Source organism: Heterodontus francisci, chromosome 27 (genome assembly GCF_036365525.1).
Source record: "Heterodontus francisci isolate sHetFra1 chromosome 27, sHetFra1.hap1, whole genome shotgun sequence".
Lineage (NCBI taxonomy): Eukaryota > Metazoa > Chordata > Chondrichthyes > Heterodontiformes > Heterodontidae > Heterodontus > Heterodontus francisci.
Window position 1 is genome coordinate 39,940,877 of NC_090397.1, and position 16,934 is coordinate 39,957,810.

Below are 16,934 nucleotides of genomic sequence, written 5' to 3' on the forward strand. Positions count from 1 at the left end.
CTTTCTTAGGTTTAAAGAAGAAAAGTGAAATTTTATTAAACTTAAACTCTAATTCAGTTAATGCCTACGGATACAGGACGCACCCATGCTAGCTGATGCATACGCGATACACACATGCAAATAGAGACAGAAAAGAGAAGAAAAATAAAGTGGAAAAGTTTGAGGCAATGTCTGAAGAGTTTTTGTTACCGTTCTTCGAGCTCACTGTGGAGTCCTTGATTGTAGATAGATCTTGTTTTTCATTTGGCCCCAGTATTCTTCTTAACCTTGTTCGCTGTAGAAGACTTTTCTCTCTTGGGGTTCATGTGTCTTCAGTGGATTCAGAGGCTTGTGAGAAAGAGATGGGAGAGGCTGTGGCAAGCTAGCCAGGAAGACCTTCTCAGTCCAGGAGCATTCTGCTTTTTGCCCAAACTGTTTGTACAAATTCAAAAAACTCAGGTTGCCTAGCAGGTTAATCATGTGACTAGCTGGATTGACCATGTCTGTTTGAGTATTCGGCCATCTTAGCAGTCAACATGGAATGCGAGCCCCCTACCTTCAACACTGGTGATCAAAATTGTGTGTTGAATGTGTCAGGGAATGGCTGCTTTGTCCTTCCAAACACTGTCTGTTAACATGCAAATATCATTTCCAGTCATGGGTGATCTGTTTAACAGTGGCGCTGTGGTTAGCACCGCAGCCTCACAGCTCCAGCAATCGGGGTTCAATTCTGGGTACCGCCTGTGATAGTGTGTTTGCAAGTTCTCCCTGTGACCGGGTGGGTTTCCGCCGGGTGCTCCGGTTTCCTCCCACAGCCAAAGACTTGCAGGTTGATAGGTAAATTGGTCATTGTAAATTGCCCCTAGTGTAGGTAGGTAGTAGGAGAATGGTGGAGATGCGGTAGAGAATATGGGATTAATGTAGGATTAGTATAAATGGGTGGTTGTTGGTCGGCACAGACTCGGTGGGCCGAAGGGCCTATTTCAGTGCTGTATCTATGACTCTAACAAGTCCTTTCTTCAATCCAGTAACAGTTTAAAATCAATGTTCATGACAAAATTAGTGTGCCTCATTCTTGGCAGGTGGAGACCTAGAATGACACCAACAATGGCCACACATTCAGAGAAATTGGGCCGATCTTGTTCTCCTCCTGACATCAGGTTTCGTGGCGGGGGGCGCCAGAGAATTGGAGCGCAGCATGTACCACAGAATCCCGACTCTGGAATTTCCAGTTCCGATTTTCCTGGGGACAGTGAAGCTTCTTGGCGGTGCCTTTGCTGCTCTGCGACGGGACCCTACTTTAAATATGGTAAGTACCTCTTTGCATCCATTTGAAGGTAATTCGCCAGTCTTAACATCCGTTCCCAATCTTGTGGCACTCACACTTCCCATCCATGAGTAGCTAGCACCACCGAGGCGGGGATGGGGTCAACTCTGTATTGTGTGTATGGATAAGTTGGGGGGGAGGAAGGGAGAAATTCTGTATTGTGTGTATGGATAAGTGGGAGAAGGGAGCAACTCTGCATTATTTTATGGATGTCGGTGGGGGGGGGGGGGGGGGGGGGGGAGGGGTCAACTCTTCATTTGGATACACTGTTTGCAGGTTTGGCAGCCTTTTAAAGATGCTGCCAGCACATACTCCTGCATCAGATGACACTGTTCACAGCATCACCAATGCTGCCCCTGCCACACGATTGGTGGGGAGCAGCCACCCGCTGGGTAATCATGGTGGTGCAGCCACATGGGTCACGTGCCAGACAGCCGCCATGTTCCATGCCCGCCGCCATTCCCGACGACGTGACTAGATAGTCCAGCCTATTGTATGAAAACACTGGGGGAGAACTTTAGTCACCTAACAGAAACCAAGCCTGATAAGGATTTTTTTTTTAAAAAAGAGACGTTTCTGTGCAGAAAGCCAGAGCAGAGACAGAAAGCCAGCAGCCAGGAAGCTGAGAGAGATCTATTCCAGCCAAGATGACGACCCAGCCAAATACCATCTTTAAAAACTACCTAGCGGCAGAGATGAAAAGGTGACCTTTGAAACTCCACATCTGAGAGAGATTGAAACAGGATCTTTGTCAACAAACTATAACTGAGAATTAACCAAAGAAGTCTGCAGCCAAGCAGCCATCCACCTGAAACCCTCCAAAGCTTGACTCCAGTGAACCAGGAGAAAAAGAAGAACAGGCCTGCATCGTTTAAATTTTCCTCCCAGGAAATGAACTCTTTTTAAAAACATCAGACCTAAATGCATGCTATCTTTTAATCTCCATCTTCTCTTGTGTGTATGTGTGTGTGTGGGTGAAGTTGCGAATTTTGGGGTTTTGTTTAGTAAACATTTATCTTTCTTTAAACCTACAAGAAAACCTGTCATTTGTCTGTTTACTGACCATTAAAATGCTCAAGGGTTAAAATACAATTGTAATAAAAAATACTGTCTGCGGTCAGTTGAGAGGTGAAAAGAGAAACCACCCCTATAATTTCCCATCTGTCCATAATAGTACACTAGATGCAATCATTCATTTTTTGCTATTTAATTTTCCTACAATTTACAGTGCCACCTATGTGAATTGAAGAAGCATAAAAACTGAACAGCTGTGTCCAGGGACCAACAATGTGCTCATCAACCCTTTGAGGAAGAGAATAACAATATACTGAGGCAGCCATGGCCAATATATTAATAGTAAAACATGCCATCAGAAAGATGCAGATGTTTGGATAGATCAGGGACGGTATTGCAGCTCAGCCATGCCAAGGTCTCAACAGCAACGTATATTTATATAATGCCTTTAACATGGAAAAGCATCCCAAAGTGCCTCATAGAGGTGTAAAAGATCATAGTAGGCTGTTGCCTTTTGCACAACTTCTCTATACCACAGAAGATGAAGCCCAAGCAAAATTATTGATACAGAATAACACTGAGACCTATTCAGCAGAGGTGCCATCAGAACTCCAACGCAGACCTAAACAGTTATGATATTTTAATAGATAAGAATTTCACTTAAGTGCCCGTTACATTGAATGCACAAAACGACATCCATATGTGCACAACAAAGTGGTCAGGAAACACTATTCACACCATTGCCTCCATGCTACATCAACTAAAAGAAAAAAAACTGGCATTTATACAATGACTTTCACATCATCAGGACATCTTAAAGTGTTTTAAAACCAATTAAGTATTTTTGAAAGGTAATCACTGTTGTAATGTAGGCAAACTGCCCTGTAAAATTGCCCAGATATGTCTTGTCCACAAAAAGCAGGGCAAATCCAATCCAGCCAGTTACAACCCTCAATCGTCAGCAAAGTAATGGAAGGTGTCATTGACAGTACTAACGGGTGGTACTTACCACAACAATCTGCTCACCGATGCTCAGTTTGGATTCCACAAGGGCCACTCAGTTCCAGACCTCATTACAGCCTTGGTCCGCACACGAACAAAATGAGTTGAATTCCGGAGGTAAGGTGAGAATGACTGCCCTTGATGTCAAGGCAGCATTTGACCAAGTGTGGCATCAAGGAGCTCTCATAAAGTTGAAGTCAATGGGAATGAGGGGGAAAACTCACTATTGGCTGGAGTCATACCTGGCACAAAGGAAGGTGCTGTGGTTGTTGGAGGCCAATCATCTGAGCCTCAGGACATCACTGAAGGAGTTCCTCAGGGTAGTGTCCTAGATGCCACCATCTTCAGCTGCTTCATCAATGGCCTTCACCCCATCATGGGCCAGAAGTGGGGAAGTTCACTGATGATTGCACAGTGGTCAGTTCCATTCACAACTCCTCAGATAATGAAGCAGTCCACACCCACATGCAGCAAGACCAGGAAAACACTCAGGCTTGAGCTGATAAGTGGCAATGAACATTCGCACCACACAAATGCCAGGCAACGACCATTTCTAACAAGAGAGATTCTAAGCATCTCCCCTTGACATTCAATAACATTACCATCGCTAAATCTCCCAGCATCAAAATCCTGGATAGTGTCACAATTGACCAGAAATGTAACTGGACCAACCACATAAATACTGTGGCTACAAGAACTGATCAGAAGCTGGTATTCTGTGGCAAGAGACACACATCCTGATACCCCAAAGCCTTTCCACCATCTATAAGGCACAAGTTAGGAATGTGATGGCACACTCTCCACTTGACTGAATGAGTGAAGGTCCAACAAACTTGACACCATCCAAGGCAAAGCTGCCCATTTGTTTGCCATCTCATCCACCACCTTAAACATTCATTCTCTCCACCAAGGGTGAACTGTGATTACATGCATGCTCTCTACAAGATGCACTGCAGCAACTTTCCAAGGTTTTTTGGAACAGCACCGCCCAAATCTGCGACTTCTAGCATCTAGAATGACAACAGGAGCAGATGCTTGGGAACACCACCACCTGCAAGTTCTCCTTTGATCACACACCCCACCACCACCATAGCTTGTTGGTTGAGGGATAAATGTTGGCCAGGACACTAGTGGAATCCCCTGATCTCCTTTGAATAGTCCCATGGAGTCCTTTATGTCCACCTGAGAGAGTAAACAGGGCCTCGATTTAATGTCTCATCCAAAAGAGGGAACCTCTGACTGTGTAAAACTCCGTCAGCATTGCACTGAAGTGTCAGCCTTCTGATTCAGAAACAAAAATGGTACCATTTAGCTAAGGCTGACACAATATCCCACTGTCTTTACTATGGATATTGATCCATTACTCTGATGCATTCAGGGCACAATAGAAATAAAGTCAATTTTATTCTTCATAATACTGTGGGATGCATAGAGTTTAAATTCAATGCTACTTACCCCAGTTTATCCTGTTTTTGAAAGATTATGGTGCATGTCTTCCATTACCTAGCATATTGCTCTAACTACCTAATTCCCCAGTGGGAGAAGGAAATGTGATGGATGGCTGATTGGTGTTTGGGGATGCAGTTGGCCCAGTGCCTCCTTGTGCTAGGTCATGAGATGACACTGTAACTGATAGTGCCACATCTATTGCTGTGATGGATGTCTGGTTCTGTTGTGTTCCTGTAATTCATGTAGTTTTCCTAAAACTGGCCAAATGAACTCCCACCAACCCCCTCCTCAGAGTCAATGTATCTGCATTGGTGCTTGCCACAATAGGAGTGGGTGACACATGATCCAGCAAGGTGTAGGAGATAGGGTGAAGATTGCTTTTTGGGTTTCCTCCTCATGGACACCTGTGGGATCAGAAGAACAATGCTAACAGTTAAGACATGCGTTAAAACATAGCTTACATGGCAAGATACTGGAGGTCATTTTGACTTTATGCCAAGAATGTAAAACACACAATATCAGATCAGCCATCCATATTACATCTCTGCCGATTTTAAATTCTATTGGTCAATTCCCTATAATGTGTTATGCAGCTGCAGTGTAGTATATGTCTATGAGCATAATTTTACTGTGGGCTTGGAATCCTGACGTCAGGTCAAACTGGGGCTCCCAAGCCCGCACTTGCTGGCAGCGGGACTGGCTTGGCAATTTTACTGTTCTAAACAGAAATGCCAATCTGCAATTAGCACACAGAGTGAATGAACTTTGAACAATCAGTACTTTCATTTGTTAACCACGTCTGCCATTTTGATTTCCAGTAACAGCATTTAAAGTTTAGTTGATTCAATTTAGCAGGTAGAATCTGTTGCAGCACAGAAAGAGGAACAAAATGATTTGTTGTATATTACAATGTTTGTGACATGTGACAATAATAATAATAATAGGGAAAAGATAACAGTACTGCACTAATTTAAAATACGAGTTTAGGCATTGGTTATGCATAGGAACATAGAAGCAGGAGTAGGCCGTTCAGCCCATCGAGCCTGTCCCACCATTCAATATGATCATGGCTGATCATCCACTTCAATGCCTTTTTCCCCACACTATCCTCATATTCCCTTATGTCATTTGTATTTAGAAATCTGTCAATCTCTGCTTTAAACATACTCAATGATTGCGCTTCCACAGCCCTCTGAGGTTGAGAATTCCGAAGAGGATCAGTTTAAATCAATATGCTCCCAAGGTAAAAATGAGGTGGCGTATGCAGATGCCTGTGAGTAGATCACTCACCTTTTTAGATAAAGGAACATATTCTTGAGTATTAGAAAGATGGGAGAAAAGGAGAGTCAAGAGAGAAACAACACTCACACCCCCAGAAAATAATTATATTTACAATAGTCACATCGCAATCAGTATAGCTTACTGATAGATATACATCAAATTTTTGATGCTTGAAGGCTTGTATCATCCATAACATCTATTGTTAATTAAACTAACAGGATAGCATCATAGAACGATGCAGCACAGAAGGATGCCATTTAGGCCATCGAGTCTATGCTGGCTGTTTGATACAGCTATCCAATTGGTCCCCTGGCTCTTTCCTCACAGCCCTGTAACTGTTTAGTCTTCAACAATTTATCCAATTCCCTTTTAAATGTTACTATTGAATCTATTTCCACCACCCTTTCAGACAGTGCATTCCAGATAACTCGTTGTTAAAAAATGTTCCCTTATTAGGTTACAGTCGCATTAAAAAAAAGTTACATTATTTTTCAATAAAATAGTATTTTACAGTGGTACTTGTTATACTGACTGCAGTTTAATGTTATGAGGGAATTTATTGACCCAAATGGCCTGATGTATATGATGGGCAATGGAAATCTGAGGTAATTGTTGCACATGCAAGGACAATTCCTTAATCTGAGGGAAATATTTTGCTTTATATCTTGAAACACAGTTTTTTTTTATCAAGTTAATTTAGAATCAAAAGCATGGGACCAAATTGTTACAAAAGGATAGTGGCTAAAATTGGCACACAATTGATAGCTCCCTTGTCTATAAGATTGCAAAAATTTCCATCATTCTACCTGGCTATGCAAACAGGATTTGGGTGCAGTATGTGCTGTTTTGTTTTTGCGCATGCATGCTACTTTGAATTTACTCACATGGTAAAGAATATTAAATATCTTATTATGCACTGCAAATAACGTTGTTATAATCCCCCAGACCTTTAACTGAGTGCTTATTGTGGGTCGGGGCCTTGTTTCCAAGAAATGCACCTTCCATTTCATTAAATTTTAGTATTAGTGAAACTGCTCACGGTGAGCAGAATGTTCTGTGCTTAGGCTATGAATGTGAGTCCGGACCATTTCCGGGTCCCGACCCAGCTTTGGCTCTCAGGGCACCCGCCTAGGAGATCCTCCCAGAGGCAGCCAGTTAAGAGGCTGCCTTCAGGTCCACCATCCAATGAAGGACAGCGGACGGCTCCCTGAGGCAACAAACCTAATCAGAAGGCCTGCATCCTTGGAAGGACGGTCACCCCACCAGCAGAAGTGGGTGCTGCAACTGTCAGAGTGCGAAAGGCCTCCATCTTCAGGCGCCCTCTGAAGTGGCTTTAACTTGAATGAAATGAACAGTGGCCACATCTGCAAAGCCACCCCTGTAGAGGGGACAGGACAGCGGCCACAGCTTTGCCCCACTGATGGCTGCAGCTCCAATGCGGGGGTTAAAAGAGGAGGCCTCGCAGGTGCCCCAGGCCAGCCAGCAGCAAGATGCCACTGGGCACCTGCTGGGCTTGACCCTCAGTGGGAGGCCTGTCCACTGGCGGGAAGATCTTGGCAGTGTGCCTATTCAGTCCACATATGGGCTTTATGTAGATTGGCTATCTATCACTGATTGGGAAGATCGCCCAGAGGCGGGAACATGTCAAGCCGCTGGCCCAACGTGTATTTCTCTGAAATTCCTCCCAGTCCCACCTTGAAGCCTGCCCCCACAAGATTGCGTCGATTCTGCCCGGTGAGTCAGAAGAGTTATTCTGTTGTCTTGCATTTCTGCTTCTGCCTCTCAATCTTTCCATCTCCTCTTCAGCTTTCTAGGGCCGTGATTTATAGTCCTGCCCTCGTAATTGGTGGTGGGCAAAAACAGTGACAGCAGGCCGCAGCTCACGGAGTCACCACAATATTAAGCATGGCGGCTCACATTTAAATGGCTGGGGCAGACCATCCACCCCAATGACGTGGATGGGGCAGGCGGTCTGTACCCAGCAATGTCATCAGCTGCCTTTGCGCAGGCGCTGATGCCATTTTTAAAGGGCTTCGAGCCCTACATTTCAATTTAAATATTTAAAGGGAGAGTGATTTTGAAAAATTAAATAAATTGATCTTGCCCCTTTCCCTCAGCCCCCAATAACAATAGAATTAAGTACCTTCCCTCTCCCACGCTCACCCGCCAAAACACTTACCTTGTGCACCTGACCATCCCCCCCAACAAACTTTAAACTTTACCCCACCCACCATCACCTACATCAATGAGATAACTGTGACCCCGCTTCCCTCCACTCCCATATAGAATCTTACCTGCTCCCCCCTTCCCACCAGTGTTCCGCCTCGGATCCCTGGATGGGGATCCGAAGGCGCGGGAGTGCTGGCCGTTTTATATATATATATATATATATATATATATATATGGAATATTCTATATTGAGTTCATAATGAACACTGGGAATATTGTATATTGAGTATGAGTATATATACAGTTATATATATATATATATAACTGTATATATACTCATACTCAATATACAATATTCCCAGTGTTCATTATGAACTCAATATAGAATATTCCAGGTGTTCACTATAGATCATTTAACAGTAAGATCCCAGCAACAATTTTCTTTTGGGTGAACACCATCAGGACACTAGCAGCCCACATAAACACAAAACTTGGAAAAATGCAGAATGAATCGACCACACACAAAAAATTCACAGATATATAAATAAGCAAACACAGGAGTACAGCACAAAATCTTAAAATGAAGGTTATGACCTTTAGTTTATATCTTTCAATGCCTGATTAAATAGTATTGTCTAATTATTGTCACATGCCAGTGATTATCCTTTTTTTTAAATAAAAATTTTCATTAATGAGTGATGCATGTAGTAACAAAGGTAAGCTTACATTTAATGCAGCTGGATTGAGGACGAGCTTGCACCCATACCAAATCATACAAGTTGTTGTGATAGCAAACGTTGAGATAAAGAGAAGCTGGAAGTGCGGCATCTAAAGAAAATAATTCTTTTTAAATTTTGCAATTGTACGCTTTAAATTATACAAAGATATAAATGATAAAGTGCAATTCATAATGATCTACCTACTGCATTAACTCTTCTTTTAGCGATAGCAAAACTCACAACCGCTGCAGGAATACTCTGGGAGGAAAAAAATGATCAAAAAAATTAAAAGAAAAAGAAAACAAGCACTTCAACCATTAATGTCCCATTCACAATAAATGCCCATCATAGAGAGAGAAAAAACAGTTTAAAGTGAACAATTATTTTGCGCAATGTTTCATTGAGATGTTATATTTGGAAAATAATCCAATAACTTATTTGTATTATTCTGTTAAAACATGTTCCTTATTTAGAAATGTAAAAATCTCTTTGCTCTCTCTATCTCTTCGTCACTTGAAAGGATTGTCAAAATGAGTTTGGGACCGTTTTTAGTCACGATCGTAAAATTAGCAGAAATTGGCAGTCTCATTCAGAGATGCCTTAAGAATGGCAGGTGCAGGAAGAGCAAAAATCACCAGGGGATTTTTTTTTGAAGGTGGAGAGAAGGCATGTTGTGGGACAGAAATAAATAAACTTTACTCTGAATTTAGCCCATGTTTTACCCAACCTGACATGATTTTTGTCATTAATGCTAGATAAGAAAAGTTGAAAAAATGTTAAATTTCTCAGAATTAGCATAAAAATATTTTCATGCTAAGAAATAATAACAAAGAATTTAGAATAGTAATGGAAAATACTGGATGAAACATTTAATTTCAACAAATAAATTATTTTTAAAAAAACACCTATGAATGAAATTTCGTCAAATGGGTCCAAGTAGTTAAAATTCAAATTTACACAAAACCTACTTAAATAATTTAGCTTCTAAAGTCAAATATTTTCATAACAATTGTACCTCTATTAAATTATATTATCAACTTCACAGGACTAAAATAAAAAGCTAATAACAATCACATTGAAAACAGCCTTACTGAACCTGCTGCACAACGCAAGTAGTCCATTTCATCAGGAAATACATTTCCCAGATAAACTGAAAAGCCAACAACTATCAGGAGGCAACTCTGTAACACAATTTTTTGAGATATAATTTTTCCATAATACAGTAACACTAAAATCACTCTGATACACATTGATTATAAATACTGTGCTAATAGAGAAACAATATACAAAACCCTGTAACAGGCTACTGGCTGTAATACATTGTCCTCAAAATCTAAGTAAAAAAAACATAGCACCTACAAGATTTACATTACAAAACATTTTGCTGAATAAAATGTTATTACAGCATTAAGGCTTATTGCCCCCTCTAGGAATTGTTGGTTGCTTTACAATAATATTCACAGTAATCGATTACTTCTTTCATGCTACTTCAAACAATAAAGCCTTCATTCATTACTTATAAACAGCAATTCCACTTCCTGTCAACTTTTCTTGATAAAGTATATGTAAAATGTCAAACTCACAGATGAGCATTACTTTGAGGTTTGTAAACTATAATTTGCTGTTAGTATTATTTACATTTACAAAAAAAGGTACATTTACCCCAATCATCAGACTGTAGATCCATCCTCTGTGATGAAAACAAGTATGACATTTTCTATCTAGCTGAAGTTCACTGGATTTAAAGTCTGTGGTATAACTTCCATTATTCTGTTTTTCCCGTTCCAATGTAGACATTTTGTCATAGTTAAACTCGTCTTTGTAATTATCATCCTTGGTCATTTTCCTTTTTGGTGTAACAGAAAGACGTTAGTCATAGATATGTAACAGTTTATGATGAGAAAATAAATATTCGTTACAAAAGGAAAACTCACTGCAGTTTTGATGAGCAAAAATGCAAGTGACAGCAGACTCGGTGTTGTTCAGCAGCGCGGTGTACTCATGCAAAAAGTTCTGGAAGATTTTACAGTGCAATGAGCTTCCTTTGAAAAGTTTGCTCATCAACTTTGGCTTTGGGCATAATCTATTCAAGTTGTGAACAAAGCTGCAGCTAAGAAACAGTGAATTAAGCCAGGAGAGTGGAGTGCATCCTGAATTTAAATGAGCAGGAAAAGTTAGAACAGGACCTCCACCAAACTTATTCTACCCAACATTTTCTAAACTTTGTGATTACACAAATTTAATGTAGAAGGAAACCATAAAACAGAAGAAAGATAAGTCCATGTATATGTCTTCACAATTTAAATATGGCTATACTGCCTGAGAAACATGATTATAGTTATTTTGCTCTGTGTGCCTTGGCTACAAAATGGTCACACATGCAAAGCACATCTTTGTTGAACACTGTGGTGATTAATGCCCATACAGAGAAAGACAAAGGCATGAATTACTTCAGAATTTTTCATCATTTAGCAAATGTTCCCCTGAATAGTGTTCTGATAGAAAAGTACTTTAAAGAACAACCACCATCTAAGAAATCTTCCACTTAAATAAGTAGCAGTCTTCCATTGATACAATTAGTGTTTTGAGAATTAATAATAGAAATTCCAATGATTGCTTCTTTTCTAAGCACTGCTTGGAAACTTGGCCCAAATTACAGGAATACTTGAAACAAATTATATACATTTTGAAGCTTCAAAGATACTGACGACTGACTGTTGGATCTACTCCTGGGGAATGAATTGGGTCAAGTGGAGAATGTCACAGCATGGGAGCATCTCAGGAACAGTAATCATAGTATTATTAAGTTTAGATTGGTTATGGAGGAGGACAAGGAGAAATCGAAAATAAAAAAACTTAACTGGAGGAAACATAATTTCAGTGAATTGAGGAGGGATCTGGCCTGGGTAATTGTAGTCAAAGACTGGCTGGCAGCAATCTAGTGGAGCAATGGGCAGCTTTTAAAGAGGAGGTGGTTCAGACAGTCTAGGTACATTTCCACAAGGGGGAAAGGGAGGGCAACCAAAACCACAGCTCCCTGGATTACTAAAGTGTTAGAGAGTAGGATGAAGCAGAAAGAGTGGGAGTGGGGGACGGGGGACGGGGGGTGGGGGGGGGGGTGGTGGTGCAGCGGTGTATGGCAGATGTCAGCTTGCTAATACAAGGGAGAATCTAGCTGAGTATACAAAGTACAAAGGAGAAATGAAAAAGGAACTATGGGGGACAAAGAGATAGTATGAGACTAGATTAGCAGCCAATATAAAAGGGAATCCAAAGGTTTTATATGGGCATATTAACAGCAAAAGGGTTGCCAAAGGTGTGGTGGGGCCGATCAGGGACTAAAGTGGAGAGCTATTAGTGGAGACACAAGCCTGGCTGAGGTACTAAATGAATTCTTTGCATCGATGTTTACCAAGGAAGAGGATTTTGCCAAAGCTATGGTAAACAAGGAGGTGGTTGTCATACTGAATGATATAAAAGCAGATAAAGAGGAGGTACCAAAATGGCTGGCTGTATTTGAAGAGGATAAGTCACCCAGTCCGGATGGGGTGCAACCCATGTTGCTGAAGGAAGTAAGAGTAGAAATTGCAGAAGTGCTGGCCACGATCTTCCAATCCTCCTTAAATGCAAGGGTGATGCAGAGACTGGAGAAATGCCAATGTTACACCTTTATTTCAAAAATGTGAAGGATAAAACTGGCATTTACAATTTAGTCTGTTTAATGTCAGTGCTGGGAATCGTTTTAAACAATGATTTGCGAGATAATTAACAGGTGCTTGGACAAGCACGGACTAACAAAGGAGAACCAGCATGGATTTGTTAAGGGCAAATTGTGTTTGACTATTGGTTGAGCTTCTTGATGAGGTAACAGACAAGGTGAACAAAAAGACTGCAGATGATGTTGTGTATATGGACTTTCAAAAGGCATTTGATAAAGTACCACAAAATAGGCTTGTTAGCAAAACTGAAACCCATCTGAAAGGGGCAGTAGCAGCACGAATACCAAATTGTCTAAGGTTGAGGAGAGAGACACTTATGGTGAATGGCTGTTTTTCAGACTCGAGAGAGGTATAAAGTGGTATTTCCAGGGTTCAGTACCAGGACCACTGCTATTTTTGATACACATTAAAGACTTGGACTTGGGGGCTACAAGGCATAATTTTAAAATTTGCAGATGCCACCAAACTTGGATGTATAGTAAACAATGAGGATGATAGCAATAGATCACAAGAGGATTATAGACGAGCCAGTGGAATGGGCAGATACATGGCAAATAAAATTTAATGCAGGAAAGAATGAGGTGATAAATTTTGGTGGGAAGAATGAGGAGAGACAATACAAATTAAATGTTGCAATTTTGGAGGGGTTGTAGAACAGAGACCTGGGGTGTTTGTGCACAAATCTTTGAAGGTGGCAGGACAGGTTAGAAAAGCAGTTAATAAAGTATATGGGGTCATGGGCTTTAAAATTAGAGGCATAGTGTACAAAAGCCAGTAAGTTGTGCTAAACCTATAATAAACATTTGGTATGGCCCCAGCTGGAGTATTCTGTCCAATTCTGGGCACCACACTTTAGGAAGGGCATGAAGGCTTTAGAGATAGTATGGAAAAGATTTACTGTAACGGTTCCCAGAAAGAGAGATTACAGTTATGCGAATGGACTGGAAAAGCTGGTGTTATTCTCCTTCGGACAGAGAAGGCCGAGAGGAGATTTGATAGAGGTGTTTCAAATCATGAAGGGTTTAGATGGAGTAAATAAAAAGAAACTCTTTCCAATGGCTGAAGGGTCGATAACCAGGGGTCACAGTTTTAAGGTGATTGGCAAAAGAACCAGAGGTGACTGAAGAAAAACCTTTTTTACACAAAAGTGTTTGGGATTTGGAATGCATTACCTGATAGAGTGGCGGAAACAGATTCAATAGTAACACTTGAAGGAGATTAAATTGCAGGGGTATGGGGTAAGACCAGGGGAGTGGGACTAACTGGATTGTTCGTCAAAACAGCCATGCAGATTTGATGGGCCAAATGGCCTACCCTTGCACTGTATTATTCTATTCTATGATTCCATACATTATCTGGATAAATATGTGACGGAGAATTGGATTGAAGGTTTTAGGGACACATGTAGATAATCAAATACATCATTGGACATAATGGAGGGCAGAATCTTATGCTCTTAGAATATTTCCCAACCCCGCACTGACTGTCAGGGCCCCCGCCTGGGAGATCTTCCCACAGGAGGCAGATCCTTCCACAGGATGGTCAGTAGCCACAGCTGTGGCCCACTTATGGCTGCAGCTCCAGTGGGGGAGTGAGAGTAGGAGGCCTCGAAGAACCCCTCCCCCAGGCCAGCCGTCGGCAAGCTACCTCCAGGCACCTGCCGGGCTCAACCCTCAGTCGGGGGCGCCCCGTCAGCTGCTGAGAAGATTCCAGCTGCATGCCCAATCAGCCCACTAATGGGCACTTAATTATGCAGATTAGCTGCCTGCTGCTGCTGGTCGGGTAGTCTCTGCTGCTGATGACCCATCTCCGGGAAGAACGCCTAGAGGTGGAATGCATCAGCCTGCTGACCCGATGCTAATATTTCTAACATTCCTTTCAGTGCTGCTTCAACCTCGCCCTCTCCCCACCACCCGCCCCCCCCCCCCCACCCACCACAACTGTGGGACCAGGAAATTCCACCCAATGATTCCTGTGCTACTGGGCACTTAGATTGATGATACACATGATGGTGGTGGAGGGTGGTCATCTATGAAGGATATTTGATCAAGTTTGAATAGTGGGAATGCAATGATGGATAGTCCTGTATTTTGCTTGATTGCCTTTAGGAATCAGGGAATATATGTTTGGAACTTTCTCCAACTGATTGAATTGATGGGGTAAAGATCAAGACATCAAGATTGTACATGGTCACGAATAACAATACTGTGACAGAAATAAAATACTGCAAATGCTGGAATTCTGAAATAAAAACAGAAAATGCTGGCAACATTCAGGTCAGGTACCATCTGTTTTAAAATAAAAACAGAAAGTGGTGGAAATACTCAGCAGATCTGGCAGCATCTGTGGAGAGAGAAACAGAGTTAATGATTCAGGTCTGTGACCTTTCCTCAGTTCTGATGAAAGGTCACAGACCTGAAACATTGGACTGAATCCCGACAGCGGGCCCAGAAATGTGCGCCATTCCCGAACATGACGTGGGCAGCCGGTGGAGGCAATGGACCCTCCAATCACATCGTCAGATGACCCCCGGAGCAGGTGCTGGGGCTATATTTAAAGATCTGCTAGCCCTGCATTTACTCCCGCCTTTTGAGAACAACTGCCTTCCTCAGTGTTGCTTGCTCCCTCAGGACCCCTCCAGCTGCCGCTTCCTACCCCAGGACCCCTGCGTAGGGCTGATAGGCAAGGAAGTGGAAGGGAAACAAAGCCTGCATCAACCTTGGTAGAAGAAAGACACCAGGTGGCCCCATGGTTTAGTGATGCCTCGCTAGAGATTCCCCTCCAGGCTGGAAGAGAAAGGCGGGAGGTCCTTTTCCCCAGTGATGGCATGGAGGTCCTCCTGCCTGACCAAGCAAGCCTGGATGGAAGTCACTGAGGAGGTCAGCAGCCGTGGGGCTCCCCCTGCTCCGAACATGGGTCCAGTGCAGGAAGAGTGTCAACGACCTCATGCGTTCCACCAAGGTGAGTGCTCCATATCTCTCTCCTTTTGAGGGTTTGCATGAGGCTACGCAGTAGAAAGCGGGACATGGGGAGAGACGCACCACAAACTAGTGGCTCAAAGGTTAAGCACAACCTCCGTGCGACAGATGCATGGCTACATCTCGGCCACAGGCCACCCTCTTTCACAGCTCACCCCATTAACGTGCCTGAGAGCTGACGGATGAGCTATATAGGAAAAACCAGTAGGGGACGAGATGCTGTCACAAGCAAAACTGTCATACTGATGTCTCAACGAAGTATGACTATCTCCCTCTTTCCACCTGCAGGACAAGAGAGCCCAAAACACAAGGGAGACATCACAGACTGGAGGGATCCCTAACATTAGGCCCATCTCCATGGAGGAGGAGGAGGTACTCAAACAGGTGGGGACCCTGGGTGGCCGCTCCGTAGCGGATGGCGAGTCTGGAGTTTCCATGCACGAGAGCAAGGATCCACTTCCATTGACATACAGTTCAACTATGGAAATCCATATCATGCACAGTTGGCGTGGCTAGATCTACTCATCCTAACCACACGTTTGTGTTCTCTCATGCAGGTCGGCGTCCACAGGAGAGTCCAGTGGAAGGGGGAAAATATTCCACCTCTGAGGAGGATCAGCAGTGGCATGTTGCACTGACCCATGATTCTCCTGCACCTTCCACTAGCGCAGATACTTTCACCTCGGTGGGTTTGTGTTCGGCTGTAGAATCAGGGTCACAAGCTGGTGAAAGCACCACACATACATCTGAGCAACTGGCTGAGGCTGAGACAGCCGAGGCCTCTGACATTCGGAGGATTGTCGGTGTCCAGGCCCATGCTGAGCCCCAGGGTGAATACGGGCCTCTGGTGTCAACAGCACAGGGCATGCTGGAGTTCCAGAGAGAGAGGTAAGGCAACATCTGGCGGAGATGTCAGAGGCCAAGCGCAGCCCTGAGTGGATGATGGAGGAATCCATCCACGCCATGGCTGCTGCTATGTCCCAGGCAGGCACGCGCATGGCTTCCTCCATTGAGAAATTGGCTACACTCATGGACAGCCAGAGATACACACAGACCTTCACATCATCGCCTTGGCTATGAGATCAACACAGCTGTGGCAAAGCAAGAGAAGGATCAGCAGCCTGCAGACTTCTCCTGCTCTTCGTTCTTCTCTGGTGAGAATTGACGTTCAATTGAGCCATCAAAGGGAGGAGGAGAGGCTAACCTTCAAATCTGGGGGCTCCCCTCAGGGTGCTCCGAGTGTGAACACTGGCTCCTCAGTCCCTCTGCCAGTGAGCCCAGCTCCAGCACCCGCGAT

The 16,934-nt window shown here is 43.1% G+C and overlaps 1 protein-coding gene across 1 annotated transcript in view; it reads right to left on the minus strand.

The window, feature by feature from the left end:
- mlc1 (modulator of VRAC current 1) overlaps positions 1-10,782 on the minus strand; it is a 28,039-nt gene extending 17,257 nt beyond the window's left edge. Inside the window, exons 1-4 of the mRNA XM_068059733.1 lie at positions 10,603-10,782; positions 10,032-10,121; positions 9,145-9,198; positions 8,948-9,049 (exon numbers count right to left, since the gene is read on the minus strand). Of these exons, the coding sequence (XP_067915834.1) occupies positions 8,948-9,049; positions 9,145-9,198; positions 10,032-10,121; positions 10,603-10,782 (426 nt within the window). The remainder of the gene's footprint in view (positions 1-8,947; positions 9,050-9,144; positions 9,199-10,031; positions 10,122-10,602) is intronic.
- Positions 10,783-16,934: the final 6,152 nt, after the last annotated feature.